Below are 19,668 nucleotides of genomic sequence, written 5' to 3' on the forward strand. Positions count from 1 at the left end.
AAAATCCCTGAGTGGACTGTTATTGTAATTGTAATTGTTATTGTAATCAGTAATTGGCAAAACTCAGGACAACTAGTAAGTATTGGAGGAAAACCCTGATTTTTTACTGTCTTTCAAGGTTGGTGGCATAAGTTTATACAAAGTAACTGCTCCTCATTCAAAAAGAGTATTTCAAGTTCTTCTGTTACTCAATTTTATACCACCTTAATGTGGGTCACTTTAAATCTGTGTTGTTACAATTCCTTACCAGTGAGTGAGTTACAGAAAAATTCCTTCTGCCCATCATCCACAACATTTGCATTTTGCTTTCTCTGGGAGAATACTGTAAAAGGATGTAATAATGAACACCCCTCAGAAAGGATATGAACACAGAATTGACAAACAGAAGTGGAGCTGTACAATAGCATTAGCTACAGGTACTCTGATGTGCAGATTCTTATAAATACAAACATTTTCAAGATGTCTCTCTCCAGCTCACTGAGCACAGACCTGCCAAGGGCACAGGTATGAAGCTCCTACATTTTTAAAAAGGGTTTTTTAAAAAGGATGCAAGTCTCAACACTACACATTATTTATAAACATCAAAAGTACCAGTCTTCCCTCTGGATTGTGAAATGCTCAGTTTTATCTCTCCCAGCAGAACACAATACCTTGACAACTAGCCCACGTGTGAGGCAGATCTTGTTAGGGGGCTCACTGCAGGAATTTGGAGCATTGTGCACACAGTAACATGTTTCTCTTGCCTGAAGATACCTTGAGGGCTGTAACTGATCTCTGAACAAGGAGACTGGGGCAGACTCATCCCCAGGAGGAGGACTAAGTCCTTTTAATCTTCCTCAGCTGTCCATAAACCACGTCACTGTAATCTGTCCAAAAACCTCCAAAACTGAGCCCCCAAGTAAGCCCAAGAAGGTTACCAGCACATTAACCTCCCTTTTGGCTTATTGAAAGAAAAATTAAGAGCTTTGGAAATTGGAGATTTTTATTGCTCTTGGCTTTGAAAGCCCTAATTGTGAGACTAAAATGTTTTCCAGAACAAGTTTTAGAGGCTTTGAAAGCCCTAATTGTGAGACTAAAATGTTTTCCAGAACAAGTTTTAGAGATTTCCCTCATAACTTCAGGAGAGATGGATTACTCACCAGTCCCTGCAGCCACAGGGAGATGATTGGAACAGTGAGGAAGGAGAATTTTCTTCTTCCTGACATAACACCCTGCCTCTGTGAGGCAGTGGCTGCTCCAAACATCACCTTGGATTCTGTGGGTCTGTGTCCACAACTGTCTGTTCCCTGCCAGACCCAGAGCTCCTGTCATGCCCTGCAGAACTCTCCTCTCTGGAGCACAAGCCATGACTGCCACATGCACACATCTGTCAACTGTGCAACATGGGGCATTCTTCCTCTTACTGCCTGCTGATTTCTTATGCTGCTCAAACCTTCTTCAGAAAGTAAAAGGCATTTTGAGTTCAATAGAAAAAATTGAGGCAAACAAAAAATCTATTTCTTGTTTTTGAAATCCTTCAGTAGCTGAGAATAAAGAAAATCCACCATGCCAGGAAGCTTTGGCATTGTTATGCAGGCAGACAAGGACTCAGACAAGATATTCCTGTGGCTGCCTTAGAAAAGGAGAACCCCCAGCTGTGAAGATCATCTCACAGCAAAGATGGGGAATAGCTCTGTGTGCTCTGTACAATAGATATGCACATGTATTATATATAGGTTTGAGGAGCTACAGACTGCAATTGTGTAGCTCAGCAAGGATGTCTTGTTATCCATTCTGGAGACATCCTAAAGCATAAAATGGCAGCTCCTGGTTTATTTTTGAAGTATTGACCTGTTCCATCTCAGTTTGCCCTCTTTTACTCATTAAGCCATTTCCCATCCTCCATCCCACTGCGAGGCACTACCAAGAATTCTGAGCACCCTGGGCAGGGAACTACAACAGGTCCATTGCCAGATCTATTCCCAGGCTTGCTCTACCTGTTTACTCAAAATGTAGAAAATGCCAGACTGTCTCAGGGCACCTGCAGCACCTGACACATGATTGCTGTCTGTGCCCAACAAGTGCCTCTAGGACCTTCCTAGAACTTACTCTGCCCAAACTGGGCCACCTTTTCCAGGTAACAATGCCAAAATTCTTCAGCCTTGTGTGACTTGTCATCTTCTGTGTCACCTATAACAGAGGACATACAATTTCCACCTGACAGCCTATTCCTGCTTCTGGCACAAATAGGTCTGAAAAGCCCAAATCACTCCCCAGCCACCCTGAAAAGCTCCTTGAGGCAGCCTAAGTTCAGAGAACAAGACTGGAATGGCAGCAATGACTCTCTTTCAGTGTAAGTAATCTCTTCTGTAATCTCTTTTGCAAAGCACTGTAAAAATCACCACTGAATTAATAGCTTAGTCAGCACCAAACCTCATTTTGGACTCCAGAGGCTTTACCCATTCCATGCTAAACATCCTAAAGAAGAAATAATTAAGGATATGCATCACATGATCATAAGTAAGAAAGTAACCCCCCTAAAGTGCAGTTAAGCAAAGTTAAAATGCAGCATTTCTAAGATCATATCACATAATACAGAGGAAGCAGAAGGTAAACTCTACAATCCATCCATTGGAAAGGAAAAACCCAACTCTAAAAGTCGAGGTAGGTCATTCTGCTGTACAATAACAGAGGTCACTATCACTTCACACATATTAGAAACCCTCAAGTGCTGAGACAGCACTGCACTTACCGACTTCTGTTTTGTTTCAAATTAACGTGAATAATTTTGTTCACAGAGATGGATAAATAAGGAAAATCCAAGTTCAGAGTGTCCAGGGAACAGGATGGTACTAGAGATTCACTGCTACCTTTAGAAGTCTTTGCCAAAAGCTCATGGCAACTTTAGGAAAATGATTCTGAGAAATTGCCTAGTTATGACTCCAGAAGACACAAAATAATTTAAAACTTACTTGAAACACCAAAAGTCTCTCAGATTTTGCAGTTAATTGACCTTTTAGGAAAATTTACTATCCTGTGTTTCAACAGCACCAGTTTCACCTCCCATTTCTACCAAATTGGTCTCTAGATGCTGCACCAGAGAAAGAAACTGCAAAATACAACACAAGCAACTAGGAGACCTCTGTCTGGGATTACAGATAGACGAAGAAAAGAGCTTTGAAATCTGAAATGAAATTTAGCAGGGGATAACTCAGGGAACAATGCTGGTTTACAGCATTAATAACACTGGCAGGAGCAGTTCTGCTCCTGGAACCATAAGCAATTGTGTCCCAAAGAACCAATGCCTGCTGAAGCCTCACACGTTAAGTGGTAACACTGGCAGGAACAGAACAGGATCTACAGCCCTGAAGGCAACTGTGGCTTTAGAAAGTTGAAGAAGCAGCTTTATTAATTAATGTGACAATAAATCAGTTTTGAAAAGCATTAAATAGGCTGCTGTGAAATACTTTGGTCTAGTCACAGCTCCTGACAGGGCTTACGTGCACAGTTAATTTTGAGCAGTGTGTGGGTGGGATTCTCCAGCTCATCCAACCTGTGACCTGTCTGCAAACACATAAACACACCAAACACCCCACACAGCTCTTGGGGGTGAGCCCTGTCACACCTGTGCTGGCTAAATCAGTAACTCTGCACCTGATCCCAATTCTTGCAACACTCAGCTGTCTGAGGTATAACCTCAGGCTGTGCAGTTGTGTGCACAGCACACACACAGGGAGCAGCTCACACCCTAAACCCACTGTGACATCAGCTGCAGTACCTTAACACGGCTTAAGATAAAATCTGTTCACATTAATAAACACAATGAATGCTACTGTTCCAAAGCCAGGAACTACACACACTGGTATGGGCTTCAGGGAACAACTGCTTGTGCATTCTGGGATGAAATGATCCTCATTTATGTGACCTGAAATATGCACTGAATCCAGGTGAGCCCTTGGCACTTCCACCTGGAATACAGGATCTGTGAGTGTGCTATGAGGAAAAATGGGCATTTTATCACACAATCTCTGCCTTGCATAAGTAGCAAAAGAAACAGATTCATATGTTCATCTTTTTTTTTTTTTTTTTTTTTTAAATATTGTCTCATTTACAGTGTTTCCTTGGCATTTGGTGATCTACAGCCTTTCAATTGTAAAAACAAACATTTTAAAATTTATATCTCTTATTAATGTAAGTATGCTAAAACAGATCTTTTCTGAGCCTCCATATTATTATTTGCCAGCCACAACTCTATGTATAATCAGAATTTATAAGATTTTATGCACATGGGCATTACAATGACAAATCAAATCTTGTCTAGTTTTGAATTCTGCTTCAAGAGGATCACACAGCCAAGCAAAGAACCACTGGTACACACTGAATTCATTGTTCAGCTTCTGACCAAGCAAATGTTTGACTCATAACACATATCAAAGCATTTCATGGTATTTCTTTAAAATGTGTTAAGTTTTAGATGTGTCAACACTGACTAATCTTTAAGGACTGCTACCCACAATATTCCAGCTGATTAACCACCAGTGGGAAGGAGTTGTTACTGTTTAGCTAAAATCCAATGCTCTTGTCAAAACGCGTCCACGGCAAAAATGAGTCAAAGAAGATGGAGCACAAAGGAAAAAACACATTGAAGGTTTTACCTCGCTGTCTGGGCTGGGCTGGATGACCTCCCAGGTCTGGGAGTCCACGTCGTAGCAGTGGAGCTCGTTGGGCAGCGTGTTGTCCGCAGCCCCCCCGAACACGTAGAGGTGCCGGTCGAAGGCCACCATTGTGTGTCCGTATCGCCGCTGGGGAGGGGGCGGCGAGCCCCGCAGCAGGTGCTCCGTGGGGATCCGTGTCCAGCTGGGACAGCAAACAGGATGGTTTTATACAATTCTTTACATTTTCAGATTTAAATTTTATACATTTTTAAATTTTATACAATTCTTTAAATCCTTCGTCACCAGGAGACATTGGATTCTCCCTCGATACCCTTAAGTATTACATTTTGCAAGTCAAAGATTATGTGGATTTTGCAGGACTTAATTGTCTACACTTACATCTTTTCCTTGAATTCAAACTGGAAGAGGTTATTGGTAATCTTTGCTCCACTCTGGCCAGAGAAAACAAACATCTTGTCTTTGCAAACCGCCACGGGAAAATTACAACAGGAAGGAGGAATTTCACCACTTTGTTCAATCTGAAAGATAATTAAGTTCAAAATTAGAAATGTATTGTTCCAGTGCACAACTCAACGTGCTGAGGACACTGCAGGGCCACAGGACACAGGTGCAGCCAGGGTGAGCACATGGCATGGGCCCTGTAAAGCTGGTGACTCCTGCTGTGCTTACGTGTCTGATTTTCCCTGGATAAAAAGGTTGGGAGGCCACATTTTCAAAGCTCCCAGTACTGTAAGGATCAGGACTTAGGCCAGCTGGCCAGCAAAGCTCCCAGTCTGTGTTAGTGGTCTGAGTGGGAATGCAGTCCCTTCCACAGGGGACACAGCAAATGCCCCATGGGAAGTCCAAGTCCAGTTCACAGATTCACAAGCAATAAAATCACCCTTTCATACACACTTGGTTTTCCAAATACCCCAACCAAATCAAATTTGAACTGTTTCTTTTCACTGTGCATCAAAAACACATTCTGGAGAAAGAATAGTGCAGTCTAGCATGGGAAATTTTAAATAATTTTGCATTAAAACCAAAAAAGAGGATTTTATGTGTTAAAATTAAAGCTTCTTACCTCTTCCCAGCAGGTCAGCTCTCTGTCCTGCAGGCCTACTGTCCACATGTCATTTAATCTGTGCCATAACACAAAAAATGCTTGATTTGAAACAGTTGATTTTTTGTAATAGTGTTGAAAGGACAGAAATCCTATCTCATCAACATTCCTTTTGCACAGGAAGAATTTTCTACTTCCACTGACAGAAAAACATTTTTAGAATCCCTTTGTCCTATACCTAAATTTGACATCCCCACCCCAGCTTGGTTCAGTATTTTTCTAGTTACAAGTACACTGCAGTTAACTACATACAGCAACTCAGTCTGGAGCTCAAGGACTTGAGCTATTTAATCTTCAGGATTTTTACAAAATACCTCTTATTACCCTGCTCCTTCTGCTCATCCCTGTTAACTATTGAGATTGACCACTATTATTTAGTGGCTGAATCCTTCCTTAAATACAGAAAGGAGGATGAAACAGGTAACCTGACACATCTCTGACTGTGCTGTTCCCAGAGCAAGTTACTCACAGTAACTACAGATGTTTCCTTTGTTCAAATCTGCCTGGAGGCTCAAGTTCCATAAAAAAACATTTTTTAAACGTGATTAGACATATTTAACATAAATTAGACAGCTCTTCTCACCCACTCCTTCCTTACAGCTATCCAAGGCCCTGGGGGACTCCCTAAGCTGGCACTGAACAATCCCACAGAGTCATGCATCTTATACCAATTCCTTCTCCAGAAATAATAAAGACATCCCATCTGTTTTCTCCATTATCAGATTATCTTCTCCTGGAGACTTTGTGGAACTGGACACTTTTCTGAAGATTTCTCCTCAGAAGAGGAGGCAACCCAGCTCCTCATTTGTGACAATCTCTCTGTACTCTCAATGCAAATATTGTACATCAATGTAAATTACTCCTCAAGTTCATCACGACAGAAAAGGAAATTACACATCCAGAACTGACTGTTCCCTGACAGACCAACAGCAAATGCAAGGAGCTACTGTGAGACAAAGCACCAGGCTCTCTCTAACATCTCAGCACCCACTCCTTTCCAGTCTTTCCCCATAAAAAATCCTACCTCCCTTCAACCTAAATATTACATATTTCCAGAGACTTCTGAGAAAAAACTGACACGTTGCTCTTAGTTCTGTCAGATGATTTCCTAGCAAATCCAGGCTTTGCTGTCTAAGTCTCAGCAACACCACCCAGCTTGTGACGGGGATTTTTCAAGAAATGTGCATTTGCCAAATGTCAAAGATCATTTTGCAGCCTTACAACCAAGCACACTGTCAAATTACACATCCACAGCCACTCTGAGTAACCAGATATTTCGGCTTTAAGCACATACTTATCTGAACATGAACCAGTGAATTGCAAAAATGCAATGCTCAACAACAGACTGGGTTTGCAAAGCTGCAGTTGAGTGTTGAAATCTCTTGGAATATGGAAATGTCTCTACAAAGGTGGAAAGTGAGGGGCTGGGATTTCACAAAAGCAGTCAAGGAGAGGGTGATACTGCCCCATACCGTGCATTGCCATCATATCCAGCAAAGATCCACAGCTTGTCACTGTACACTGTTGCACCATGAGCTGACCTGGCCACTGGCAACCTGCAAGGAAGAAAATGCAGACAATAATCTGCCCTCTGCAGCTGTAGAGGGGCTGCAGAAGGATCTAAGAAATGTAAGAAGTCCCCTACACAAAATTGCTTCTGCCATGCACCCTCCAAACACTGAGTGAACCTCTGAAGGCATGTGTTAGTTTTGCACTCTGCTGCTTTCAGTGAAGAGACACCACCTCAATGCAGACAGGAAAAAAAAAAGGAAACAAATCCCAACTAATTCCTTGCCAGGACTCAAATACTCTTATGAATACTTCGCATAAAGTAGTTAAACAATGGGAAAATTCATAGCACCACTGGTAGAGCAAGGTGGCAATCAACTCTTGCTATGAACATCCCACATGTATTCCCACAGACTAAACAAGTGAAACACAGAAATGAGACCAGGACAGAGCTCAGGACACCCATTTGGGATCATTCAGGGCTGTTCCCAAGATGTAGTACCCACAATGTAAGATCAAACCTATGCTTTCTCTTCCATAATCTTTGTTGTTTTAACTAAATCAGCCAGGTTGAACAAACCTGTGATGCCACAAGGCATCTGTTGGCTTGTCTGAGGTCATTGTGCAGCATGAACACTGTAACTCTGGGAAACAACAAGCAAAATGCGAGTTTGTAAACTGAGTAAGAACTACTCTCCAAAATGTCACAAGTTACCAGAATTAACCAGAAAAAGAAATTGCTAAGAGGGTCTCTGTTCTGAAATATAATGTGCTCATCAGAGGTGAGCTACAGTAACACAAGAATGGATGTAACATTCCTCATCCCTCTCCACAAATCACAGAAACAACCATCCCCTTCCCTCTCTCCACTGAAACCAGCATTTCAGCTACTTCAGCTGTGTATAGGATTGTGGATAAAGACTCCACATGACCCTTACTGGGGAGTCATTTCTGCCCAAACAGAATTTGGGCAGAAAGGGACCTTAAAGCCCATCCAGTCCCACCCCCTGCCAATGAGCAGGGACACCTTCCACTAGCCCAGGTTGCTCCAAGCCCCATCCAACCTGGCCTTGGCCACTTGAGGGATGGAGCAGCCACAACTTCTCTGGGCACCTGTGCCAGGGCCTCGCCACCCTCACAGCCAAGAATTCCTTCCCAATATCCCATCAATCCCTGCTTTGCCAGTATGAGGCCGTTCCCCCTTATCCTGTCCGCTCCCTTGTAAAAAATACTGAGTAGCTGGATCACAATCACTGTCAGAAATGGCATTGTGAAATGTCCAGGGAGTCAACTCTAGGAAGCCATGTGTTAGTGATTCTGGTTTTCCGTGGAACACTAAATCTCAGGAGCCCACGTTCATGAGGGATCAACATTTTCCAAGCTATCCTTGAAACTGAAAGAATTCAGAAAAAAACCCCAACTCCCTTTGTTCCTATCCCTTCTGTCATGGACCTGAAACATGAAGAGTGGATTTTGGACAAATTTCCTTTATAGTGCACTCTGGAAAGGAGGCCTTCCAAAAAAACTCCTGTAGAACCAAAACACTTTAATTGTAAAAGCAGAGCAGCAATCATGCTGCAGCCCAAACATCAGCACTGTCACTAGGTCTGACTGTGCTATGTGAAAGGATGCCAAGCTACCCTTATTCCCCCAAAGTGTGAGGCAATGACACTAGCTCTTACCTTCCCTCAGTCTTCCACTCTGTCCATTGCCCAGTTGCAAACTTATACTCAAAGAGGTCGTTTTTATTCTTCAGGTTAGAATTGGAATAGATATCTCCAGTGTAACCACCTGGACAACAAGAATCCCATTAGATTCCCAGGCAAGGAGCACACACACTTCCAGGCATTGCATTAGGAAAAACTTTTGATTGCATAAAGTGTTTGGCTAATGGACTACTACAGAAGGAGACTTATCCTCCACTCTTTCTCCTAAAGAATCACTATAGTAATGAGCTTCGAGTCATCCTCAAAGTTTTTAACCTTGTTTAAAGTATTAAACAAAACAGCAAAATATTTCCAAAGTTGAAACCACACTCAGCCATGAAAGATACTGGATTTGCTACTGAATGAGATCTTTGACACTTCCTAAAGATCTCTCATTCTTTTTTCAAACCAGTACAGCAGCACATCTACCACTCCCAGCACAACCTGCTGCTGCCTTACCAAATACAAACATGCTGCTCCCGTAGACCACGGCAGAGTGGTGGTACCGTGGTGCTGGTGGTGTCCCCGTTGTGAAAGCCCTGCAGAGGTTACAACAGCAGCAGTCAAACACCCTGGTCATGCTTTGGGCACTGAGAGCTACTGTGCAGACTCAGAAAAGAAACAACTGTTAGAAATTATTCTTTTGTTTCTGTGTTACACTTAATTTAATAGTTGATTGCACTAAGATTTTAGGGAACAGAAATACGGTATAAATGGTTACAAACATGCTGTTGCTGAAATCTATTTGTCAGAACTGGAAAGTGGAACACAGGTGAGATAAGAAAGACAGACTGCCCAGTGCAGGAAGGTGTGAGCCATGCCAGCAGCTTTGCTGGCCCAAGGGGTGCAGCACACCCGGTCCCTCTGCTCTCTCACAGGCTGCAGGAACAGAGGTGACCCTGATCCTCTCCCTTGTTGTGCTGCCCGGTTTCTCCTCGGGCAGGACCGGTAACCCCGATGGCCCAGCACACAGCAGGCTGGCAGGGAACAGCTGTGACAGCGCTGGGCGGAGGTGACACTTCCTCTCGGGTACTCGGGTAGTGCCACAACTTTTACACCCGTCCCGAGATACTGAGGGAAGCCGCGGCGTGTCCCGCCCTGCTAGTGGCCGGGTACGGTGAGGGGCCGCGCTGCCCACCTGCACCACGAGCAGTCCTTCACATCGAAGCGCAGCAGATCGTTCAGCATCGTCTTCCTGCGGGGAGGGACGGGAGAGGCGGCTGAGCCGGGCCGGGGGTCGGACAGGGGCGGTCCCGAACCCTCAGCCCTGCTCCCCTCACACCCCGCTCCCCTCACACCCCGCTCCCCTCACACCCCGCTCTCCTCAAATCCCGCTCCCCTCACACCCGATCTCCCCTCACACCCCGCTCCCCTCACACCCGATCTCCCCTCACATCCACATCCCCTCACACCCACCTCCCCCCAACCCCGGCCCTGCTCCCCGCGTTCTCAGCTCCCCCTACCCGTTGTCCCCGCCGAACACGTAGATCGCATCCCGATAAGCCACCACGGTGTGTTTGCTGCGCCTGTGGGCGGCACGGACAGGTCAGCGGCGCCGGGAGCCCCCCTCCCACCATCCCGTCCTCTCCCCAGCTCACCGGGCCCCCACGAACTCGTCGCAGGGTGGGAGGCGACGCCAGCGATGCACGGTCTCGAAGGGCCCGAAATTGAGGGTGAGGTACTCGACGCTGTCCGAGCAGCTGTGGTCGAAGTCTACACTCGGGGCCACCTTCGAGCGCCCCGCGCCACCCGCCGGGGCGGCCGCCGCCGCCATGGCCCACGCCTGGCCTCCGGACTACAACTCCCAGCGTGCCCTGCGCGCGCACGCCACCAGACCACAATTCCCGGCGTGCATTGCACCCAGGGCGCCGGCCCGGCAGCTGCCAAGCCCTGGACTACAGCTCCCAGCATGCACCTCTAGAGGGGGGGCGCCCCAAACGCCACTGAGGGGCTCAAAGAGCTGCGTTCGAGGCCGGGCCGGGGGCCGAGCCGGTACCGGCGCTGCCCGGGTAAAGACCCGGGTAAGGGCGGGGAAGTCAGGCCGGATTCTACATTACAAGAGTTTGTTAATTCACTCCCAAAATTGAACAGTACTGATAAATATGCATAAAGTCTCATTGCAGGGTCCGTGGGGTCGGAGTTTCGTGCTGCTCCCCGGAGAACACTCGGTGAGCAAACACGGCCAGTTCATCCCCACAGACGAGTCCTGAGCGGGATGTGTGTGCCAGGCATGTGCCCTCGGCTGTGCAGTCACCCACAGCCCACCCTTTGCTTTTTCTTATTTTATGTTTCCTAACATGGTGTCAGAGACCTCTATGACCATTAATTTAGTTTCTTTGCAACAGCAGACAACATAAGTGATGCTGCACCTCAAAACCAGACTTCAGACGCTGCTTCAGAGTCCAGCAGCTTCCATCCTGAGCAAGTAGTGTTACTACTCAGAGGTTTTTGGGCACAATTCCTGCAGCAAACACAATCCTTGTGTAAAGACATCACGGAGCCTTCAGGGAAGATGACACTGGTTAAGCAGAAAAGCAATGAAGTCATGAGCACCAGAACTTCGCTGAGGTCCCTCAAAACATCTCCCTTTTGCACCCTCTCAGATCCTATCCAGCCTCTTCCTAGGGATTGCTTGAGCCAAGGGTATTTCTTGCCAAGACCACCCTGCACAGGGTGCTGGCAATAATTGCTGCACAACCACACCACCCCTGTGCCAGTCCTGCCCCTTGGGCTGGTCGAGCTTCAGCTGCCGTGCAGCAGCACCGTGCCCACCCAGCTCAGACTGCATCCGAGGGGAGGATAAAGGAGGGAGAGTGCAGAGCACCAGTTCAGCCAAAGGAACAACCTTCCCACTTCTCAAGCAATCAAGTAAGGGACACTGTGCCTTTTTCAGTCCATCTGTGCTGTGGGAAACTCAGGTAGGTGAATCTTCACACGTAGAGACAGTGCCACTTACCCCCCCATCCTTCCCACTCACACTCTGAAAAAACATTGATAACTGCAAATCAAAGCCATTTTTACCCAAAACACAGGTGAACTCCAGCAGGAACATAGCACTGACCCATTGTCTTTTGGAACTTTACAATGTCACAGACACTCTTAAATGTTTCAGTTCAGTGTCAGTACTGTCAGCTTCATTTTTCATGGTCTTGTTTAAATCCACACTCTGACCTGGCTAAAGCCCCCCTCCAAGGCACAGGACACCAGCCCCAGCTCCCAGTGGAGCACACATGAACCCCTCCAACACCTCTGTGAGCCCAGGCTAACCAGCCTTCAATGTGCTGTTTACTCCTGATACCCTGAGCAAACCTTGATGCTTCCAGATGTTTGGCATCCACTTTCCTCCAAGTATGGGTTTCAGCCTTTGCTGCTGACACACGTGGCAAAAAAAGCTGGTCCTGCTTCTTCCTAGAGCTGGGACCAATTCCTCTAAGGACACTCCTGACCCTTCTGGAACAGCCACGTGGACACACCACTGCAGCCATCAGCTTCTTGGTAGGTTTACAAACCTACCAAGTTTAACTTCTTGGCCCTAGCAGGTCAGAGCACCCTGTTTAATAGATACTCTCAAAGACCAGAGAATCCCCAGGGAAGAAAGACACTGAGACTCAATGGCATGGGAAGAGCTTGTACCTTATTAGACACATAAAAATCAGGCTTCAAACTCTGCTTCTCATAGTTAGGCACAGAAAAAATTGAGAACAGCTCAGAGGAGTCTGCAGGGGATGGGGGTTCCCCCCAGCTCTGCCCATTCCTGAGGACATGAGACCAGTGAGATTCAGGACTCCAGGTTATGGAGGGTTTGATACGACATCAAAACAAAGCATTCCACAAAGGAACAGCAAGTGCCTTTCTTAAAAGGAAACTGTAATGGCTGAGCCTGTTTTAAGCAGCAGATACAGCACACGACTCCCTTACTGTCCAGGTGACTCCCGTGAAACATCCAAACATCCTCTGGCAGCACATAAAGAACGTGTCCTAAGGAGAAATATGTCTTTAAAAAGTGACTTCAGGAAACAAGCACAAGTTCCTTTTAAATCTGTTTTATAACAAGGATACCAATGTACATTTTAATAGTTTTATTTCATTTTCCCCAAAAGGGAACCAAAGGCAGAGAGGTGTTGTGAGATACATTACACTGTTCTCATGGGGAAATCAATTTGCAAATGTTATTATACCACTCTATAAAAATACACACAGGAGTGTGAAAAAAGCAAAGGAGTTCAGAGTGGCTGTCATGGAGCAAATATGTTAAATACAATCAGTTTTTTTTCTCCTAAAAACTGTGGCTCCTTGGGTTCCAGAAAACCAGTCTTTCATAGCCACATGCCACAGGAACAGAAATTTAAGTGGTGGCTTCCTCTGAGCATGTGCTAACAATGCTAACAAGTGTTAGTGAAGAACTGCTCCCATGGGAGATGTGAGCGACAGAGCCCCCGTCCACACCAGGAAAGAAGATATGCACTCAGTTTCATTGTCTCAGCTTCCCCTCCAAACTCCTGTGAACTGGCTCCATCCCGTCCAGGCAGCTCTGGAAAGAGTCTGTGGGTCTATAAAAGAAGTCACGTTGTAGGATCAAGATATTTACCCTGTGTTACGTGAAGAGGAACAACAGCCAAGAACAACCTTCCCACTTGTCAAGCAATCCATAAGTGACCCGGTTCCTTTCTCTGTCCGACTGTGCTGTGAGAAACTGAAAGTGCCTCTTCACAGGTAGAGACAGTTTCCTTTCAAAAATATTAAGGACACATTATTTTTTATCTTTAAGAACTTCCTGGAAAGTTACTGTGGAAAATGAAAGTGCTCCTGTGGTGAGACCAATGTGCAATGTCCTTGCTGCTTTCTCCGGATTCCTTCCCTTAGCAGACGCATGTTAAGATGAGGCTCAAAAAAACAAGGCCATTGTCGACCTGGAACAAGGCAGGCAGACACTGGAAAATGTTTTATGTCCAATCATAAAACGTGGAATTAGCCAAAAAACCTCTACTGTTCATCAGATCTGGCAGGTGTGGTCTCTGGAGTGGGTCTATATCCCGATGGCCTGCAGCACTCGCTTCTCGTTGTCGTTGAGGTGGTCAGAGAACATGGCATAGCAGGGCTGCTGTGCAAACTGGCACAGGAAATCGGTGAGATAGGCCTGGGAGGGACAGAAACACCCTGTCAGCACCACCCTCCTGGAAAATCCTGCTGCTTCCATGTGTCAGGAGACATCCCAACATGCACCAAGTAGGACCCCGGGATTGAAGGGAACAGAAAGGAGCGGTGCAGGAGGAGGAGTGGAATCAGAAGGAAAGGTTGGAGCAGAGGAAGAAGGGTGGGAGCAGAGGGAAGGGCCCATCAACAGCTGCAGGTGGTGGGAAAAGCAGGAGCAAAGGGTAACACAGGGGCTGACTGAGTGGGAGCATCTCCAAGTGGAGTATGAAATTCTGTCATGTTCACTCTCCAACCTACTCCTGACTTCTGCCAGTAGCTGTGAAGCTCACAAGTAGAAAAGTCTCATCTCCCTCTGTTCAGAGTTTTGTTCATTCACATTTCCATGTCATGGATATTAATAATAAGGAAAAATAGCTCCAGAAATTCTTGGGACACTTGGCCCTTTCCAAAGTAATTTCAATTAACAGAGTGCCTTCTGGATGACAATCAATAACTGGCATTTGCAGTGCTTACACATTTGTTAAAGTACAACATTTAGAAAATTAAAGTTTACAGAGAATGATTGGAATCTGATAAAACCCCTCATTCTAGAGCATCACCTGGAGATCTATTTGGTAAAGAGGGTCCTTTAATGCATCTGGATCATCTTCTTCATCATCTTCATAGTAATCTTCATCTGTCAGAGGCAAATCAGCATGTTTTAACATCAAAAAGAGCAGACTATCTCAGGAAGTTTTCTATCAAGCTATTGAAACCCAAGGATCCACCAAAAGTAAATAGTTTCAGCACTGCTGGGAAAAGGAAAATTGTATCCAGAATATTCATTCCTTTATGTCATGTGATAGAAACCACTGAAGCCCAGGACCAGGGTCAGAGGAGGCTCAAGGAACACACAGGTGAGCCAAGCACACATGGGACACTCACAGGCAGGCCTGGGAATCCCACGCACCAGAACCTTCTGCCTTAATCCCACGTGAGGGTGACACTTTGCCAGTTCTGTGCTAATGTGAGCAGCATCCCTTGCTGTTTCCCTGTAAAGTTCTCCCTTCTGAGGCTACATGAAACTGAGAGATGATGCACCTGCTCATCTCTTTATGCAGCACTTGTTCCTCAAGGTCTCTCCACAAACAAGCTCACCCATCCCTTGGACACTGTCATGCTGAGCTCACACCTACGACTTTGAGCAGCAATTTTCTCTTTAGAAAAATAACCTGCAGGAACCTCCCAGCTGTGAAGCCTGTGCAGCATGTGAACTCCCAGGTGATGTTATTTATAATGCAACAATTTAATCACCATGTTGCTCACAGCCATGGCTTCTCCAGAAAGTTCTTATTCACAATCCCAGGGCAGAATTCCTTCCCTGTGCCTGCAGTCTTTGTTTTGCAGCTGCCAAGGGAAGGAAATTTTGACTAGGATGTCACCTACTTGATTACTGGTCTGAAGAAGGACTTTCAAGCTGCTACTCACCATACTTGTTTGTGGAAAGAATATCTGATAAGAACTGTCCTGCTAAGCCTTCATCTTCATCCTCGTCTTCTTCCTGATCCTCCCACATATCATTTGAATCATCTGTTTAGAAAAATAAAAAATCTAGAAATTATTTAAATCCAAGAGGTCCAGTCTGTGATCACTCTATAGGGGACTGGAGTTTGTAGGCAAACACATCCCTGCATGTGTGGATGGATGAAGATAAAACCTACAATCCTCCTTATCCTTTTGGAATGTTTCCAGAACTGGAGCCAAGCAAAAGGATACAAGAATGGATACTTGAAGAAGGAAGAAAGGCAAACCAGTTATACTATGAAAGGGAAATTTTATTCACACATGGTCAGATCCCATCTTCCAAACTAGCCCAAAATAATTTTCAGGTCTAAGGATATACAACACTGACTGATCTTATTCTCCCTTATCTAATTCTTATTCTAATTCTTATCCTTAGGATAATTCTTATCCTAATCTTATTCTATCTTAATTTTCATTAATTTTTATCTGGAAGAGATTGGTAGCACTTAAATACAGCACAGGGAAGGAAGAGATGTGCAAATGATGAACTGCACAGTAGAACAAGAGAACTGGAGAGAGACTTGGACAAAGAGGAATGGCTTCCCACTGGCAGAGGGCAGGGATAGATGGGATATTGGGAAGGAATTCTTCCCTGTGAGGGTGGTGAGGCCCAGAGCAGCTGTGGTTGCCCCTGAATCCCTGGAAGTGTCCAAGGCCAGGCTGGACAGGACTTGGAGCAACCTGGGCTAGTGGGAGGTGTCCCTGCCCATGGCAGGGGGTGGAACAAGATGAGCTTTAAGGTCCTTTCCAACCTAAACCAGGCTGGGATTCTGTGATTCTATGAGCTTATCATCTGTTCAAGCCTGTGTAGTTATAGGTACATGGTTTACTGACACAAATTCCTATACCATAAATACTTCTCAAGAGAAATTAAGTAGATTTAAGCTATGCAAAGAGCAAAAGCAAACACAGTATTTTACCTTGGCTCCAATCTGCAGTTGTCTGTCTAGATGCATTTGCTTCCATGGCATTAGAGAGTTCATTTATTATTAATTTTAAGATTTTTACTAACAAAGGAATGTTTGTCCAGCGCTCAGGATCTGTAAGAGAAAAAAACACACATATTCATATTGCTTTTAATTAAAAGTTACAAAACAGGCCCTTTTTTGTTGAGGTGGGGTATTTTTGTTAGGGAGGTTGGAAGGAAAAAACAACTGCCATAAAACCCCCAAAGCTTCTTTCCATGTACCCAGACATTCCCAAAGATCTCAATGCAGTATCAACCTTGCATATTCCAAGTGAAGAGGAGGAAGGGGAAAATGAATGTGTGACTCTTCTCCTAGAGGCTGCTTAGTGGAGTCATCTGGAGTCAACCTTTCTTCCCTGAAGTCCATTTGCACATCCTGTAAATGAGCAGTGCAGTACTCCCAGGCATGGCTCTGCCCCTTCTGAGGCACTGTAAGCTCCAACTTTTCCTTACTAGTGTTCCTGCAGGGCTTAACTATTCCATGGGACAGCTAGACCTTAATTATATTTGTATTATATGTGTATTTGGCTTTAATTATAAAAGTAAAGATACTATCAAATTAGTTTGATAGGAGCATTAGTTGATTGATTTAGGAGCATTAGTTTTAGCTCCTACTAGTATCCTATGATGCTAGTATTTATCTTTGTTTAACTCAAATGCTGGCAGCTGCCATTTTTCTGTCTGACCTTCGTTGGTTTGGGTTTTTTTTCAGCCAAGAATAATCAGGTAGCAAGTGATTTGTGACCACCACTCTGAAACTCCCTAGTGCTTGTCCCTATTCATCTCCTTAGCTGTCACCTCAGTTGTTCACTGCATCACTGCAGATCCCATGCCCATGGATGAAGGTGCAAGGAGCACAGACTGTCTGGACAGGCTCCCAGTTTGGATCTGCACAGCCTCCACACCCCATCCCACCACTGGTCACACATGAGCTCTAGCACAGCAAGACCAAGGTCTGACTGATGGCTGAGGACAGCAGCCCCCAGGTGTCCTTCCCCTAGAGCTCAGTCCTCAGGAAAAACTGCCCAGAGCTTTGCCCTCTCTGATTTAAAAGACTAATCTCAACAGCAACCTCCAGTCAAAGACTTTGGGTTGAACCTATTAAAAAATAAGACAAATCTTATGCAGGAGACTGGTCAAGCTTTCCTTAAAAGAAATCTCTAACTTGTTGAATCATTGCTTTTTGTCAAAGTGTCTCATTGAAAAAGACACGCCTTTGTTTTTTAATTTCTGCATGCACTAAGGACACTTTCCTCTCAGAGAAGCTACCAGGCATCCAGAAATATCAATTCTGTCTCATAATAGAAAACAGCAGTGAAGAACTCCCCATCCCATAATTACCTCATCCAGTTATATTAAATCAGACATCAGGAATTCTCCAAACCAGTCTTTGGCAGAATTAAGGTAAACAGATACAGGCAAACAGATATGTTAAGTACATGATGTATGAATTAGCTCTAAAAATCAACACACCCTTTCTGCAGGAACTATCTCCTACAGCTCTGTGTGATCTGCCAGACCTATTTAAGCCCTTTCATAGCATCTATTTACAGAAAAATCCCTTGTTAAAGCAAAATTATTACTTACTTTTGGCTGACTTGGATCGTGTCCGAATTCCCTCATCCATATTAAATATTTCTTCTCCCTTCACCCTAATGTCCTGAAGTCTCTTGTCATCTGTGTTGATGCCATGCTGCAGGAGTTTACACAGTGCTACAGAGCTGGGAGCAGAGAACAGGAAAATTAGAGATTGGAATTTCCCCAAACTGTCTGGCTTTCATAGCCTTTCCAACAGGGAACACATCCCAGAGCAGACACCCAGATGCCCCTTCTTCTATATCTTGGCCAAGAACAAGCATGACAGAATTTTCCCATGTCTCCTGCTTTATGTCAGCATCAGAAGCTGGACTCAGCTCCCAACCTGCACAGCAAGCTGGGAACTGCTCAAACTTTGGATATAGCACCACCAACAGTACAGACATCCACCCATACATTAAAGGTTTCTCCAGGTCAGAAGGGCCACCAGGTTAAACGTGCCCCTGCAGCACCACGTGCACACAAAGATGGAATTAAGAGGAAAGCAGTGGCAAGAAAGCAGTAATTTGGCTGATTTGCAGTGATGATCTGCCCCCTTTCTCCAGTCTCAATGCTCATTTTCACTTCTGGTCCTTCATGGCTCTGCTACACTCAGAACTTCCAGCTTGCTCCTCTCCTTTACCTTTCCATCTCTGATGCTCACATTTCTACTCCACACTTCAAACCTTCTCCAGTTCCATGCTGTTTTCAAGCACATTGAGGGTGATTCTGACTACAGGTCAAGGTTGACAATCTATGCTTGGCACCCCCAAACCTCTATCCTGACTCCACAAATCTCAAACTGAAGTTCTGGAGTTCTGTGGAACTGAACTCCTTGTGCTTTCACTTCTCACCCTCTTTCTCTCCCACACTATGGATGTGACCTCTGCTGGTTTGCACCCAGGTTTTACCTGCTACCCCAAGCTACCCAAAGTTTTCCCATCATTTCATCAAGACCCAACAGGCACTTCTTCAACCTGTCCCCAGTGGATGGGGACTGTGCACACAGGAGGTGTCAGCTGCCTTCAGGGTCTTTCTACTAACCCTGAACAAGAGGGTCCTCAGAGCAGGCCTTGCTTTTCCTCAGGAGACAGAAACACCAAGCATTTACTAATGCATGGTAAATGTCACCACAACCAACCAAATACAAATGTTTAAAACAGTGTGGAGCCCTGCTACATCACCTGTACACAAACAGTTCTCATCTTGGACAACACAGCTCTAAACAATCATCTTTAACCTTGTTCTCCTGGTCTGGCTTTTCCAAAAGCCTCAAGAGATCCTGCAGACAGGTCTGCACTGTCAAAATGGGGATAAACTACCAGGCTTAGGAATGAAACCAACAAAGTGTGACCAAAAAGAGCACTGGATCCCCAAATCCGCTGCTTGTCCTTCAAGATTATTCACTAAATTCCATTTTGAACCTGCTTTTTCTCA

The 19,668-nt window shown here is 45.1% G+C and overlaps 2 protein-coding genes across 2 annotated transcripts in view; both read right to left on the minus strand.

Annotated features, from left to right (window-relative positions):
• The window catches only part of LZTR1 (leucine zipper like transcription regulator 1), a 34,967-nt gene extending 24,202 nt beyond the window's left edge, over positions 1-10,765 (minus strand). The window contains exons 1-9 of the mRNA XM_015650715.2: positions 10,571-10,765; positions 10,436-10,498; positions 10,111-10,167; positions 9,432-9,511; positions 8,949-9,057; positions 7,230-7,313; positions 5,719-5,776; positions 5,034-5,173; positions 4,635-4,836 (exon numbers count right to left, since the gene is read on the minus strand). Of these exons, the coding sequence (XP_015506201.1) occupies positions 4,635-4,836; positions 5,034-5,173; positions 5,719-5,776; positions 7,230-7,313; positions 8,949-9,057; positions 9,432-9,511; positions 10,111-10,167; positions 10,436-10,498; positions 10,571-10,746 (969 nt within the window). The 5' untranslated portion in view covers positions 10,747-10,765. The remainder of the gene's footprint in view (positions 1-4,634; positions 4,837-5,033; positions 5,174-5,718; positions 5,777-7,229; positions 7,314-8,948; positions 9,058-9,431; positions 9,512-10,110; positions 10,168-10,435; positions 10,499-10,570) is intronic.
• A 2,234-nt stretch (positions 10,766-12,999) lies between these two features.
• Positions 13,000-19,668, minus strand: part of IPO9 (importin 9) — a 38,684-nt gene continuing 32,015 nt past the window's right edge. The window contains exons 20-24 of the mRNA XM_033519887.1: positions 18,244-18,377; positions 16,610-16,729; positions 15,594-15,695; positions 14,726-14,802; positions 13,000-14,109 (exon numbers count right to left, since the gene is read on the minus strand). Coding sequence (XP_033375778.1) covers positions 13,999-14,109; positions 14,726-14,802; positions 15,594-15,695; positions 16,610-16,729; positions 18,244-18,377 — 544 coding nt within the window. The 3' untranslated portion in view covers positions 13,000-13,998. The remainder of the gene's footprint in view (positions 14,110-14,725; positions 14,803-15,593; positions 15,696-16,609; positions 16,730-18,243; positions 18,378-19,668) is intronic.

This window comes from Parus major, chromosome 26 (assembly GCF_001522545.3).
Source record: "Parus major isolate Abel chromosome 26, Parus_major1.1, whole genome shotgun sequence".
NCBI classification, from domain to species: domain Eukaryota; kingdom Metazoa; phylum Chordata; class Aves; order Passeriformes; family Paridae; genus Parus; species Parus major.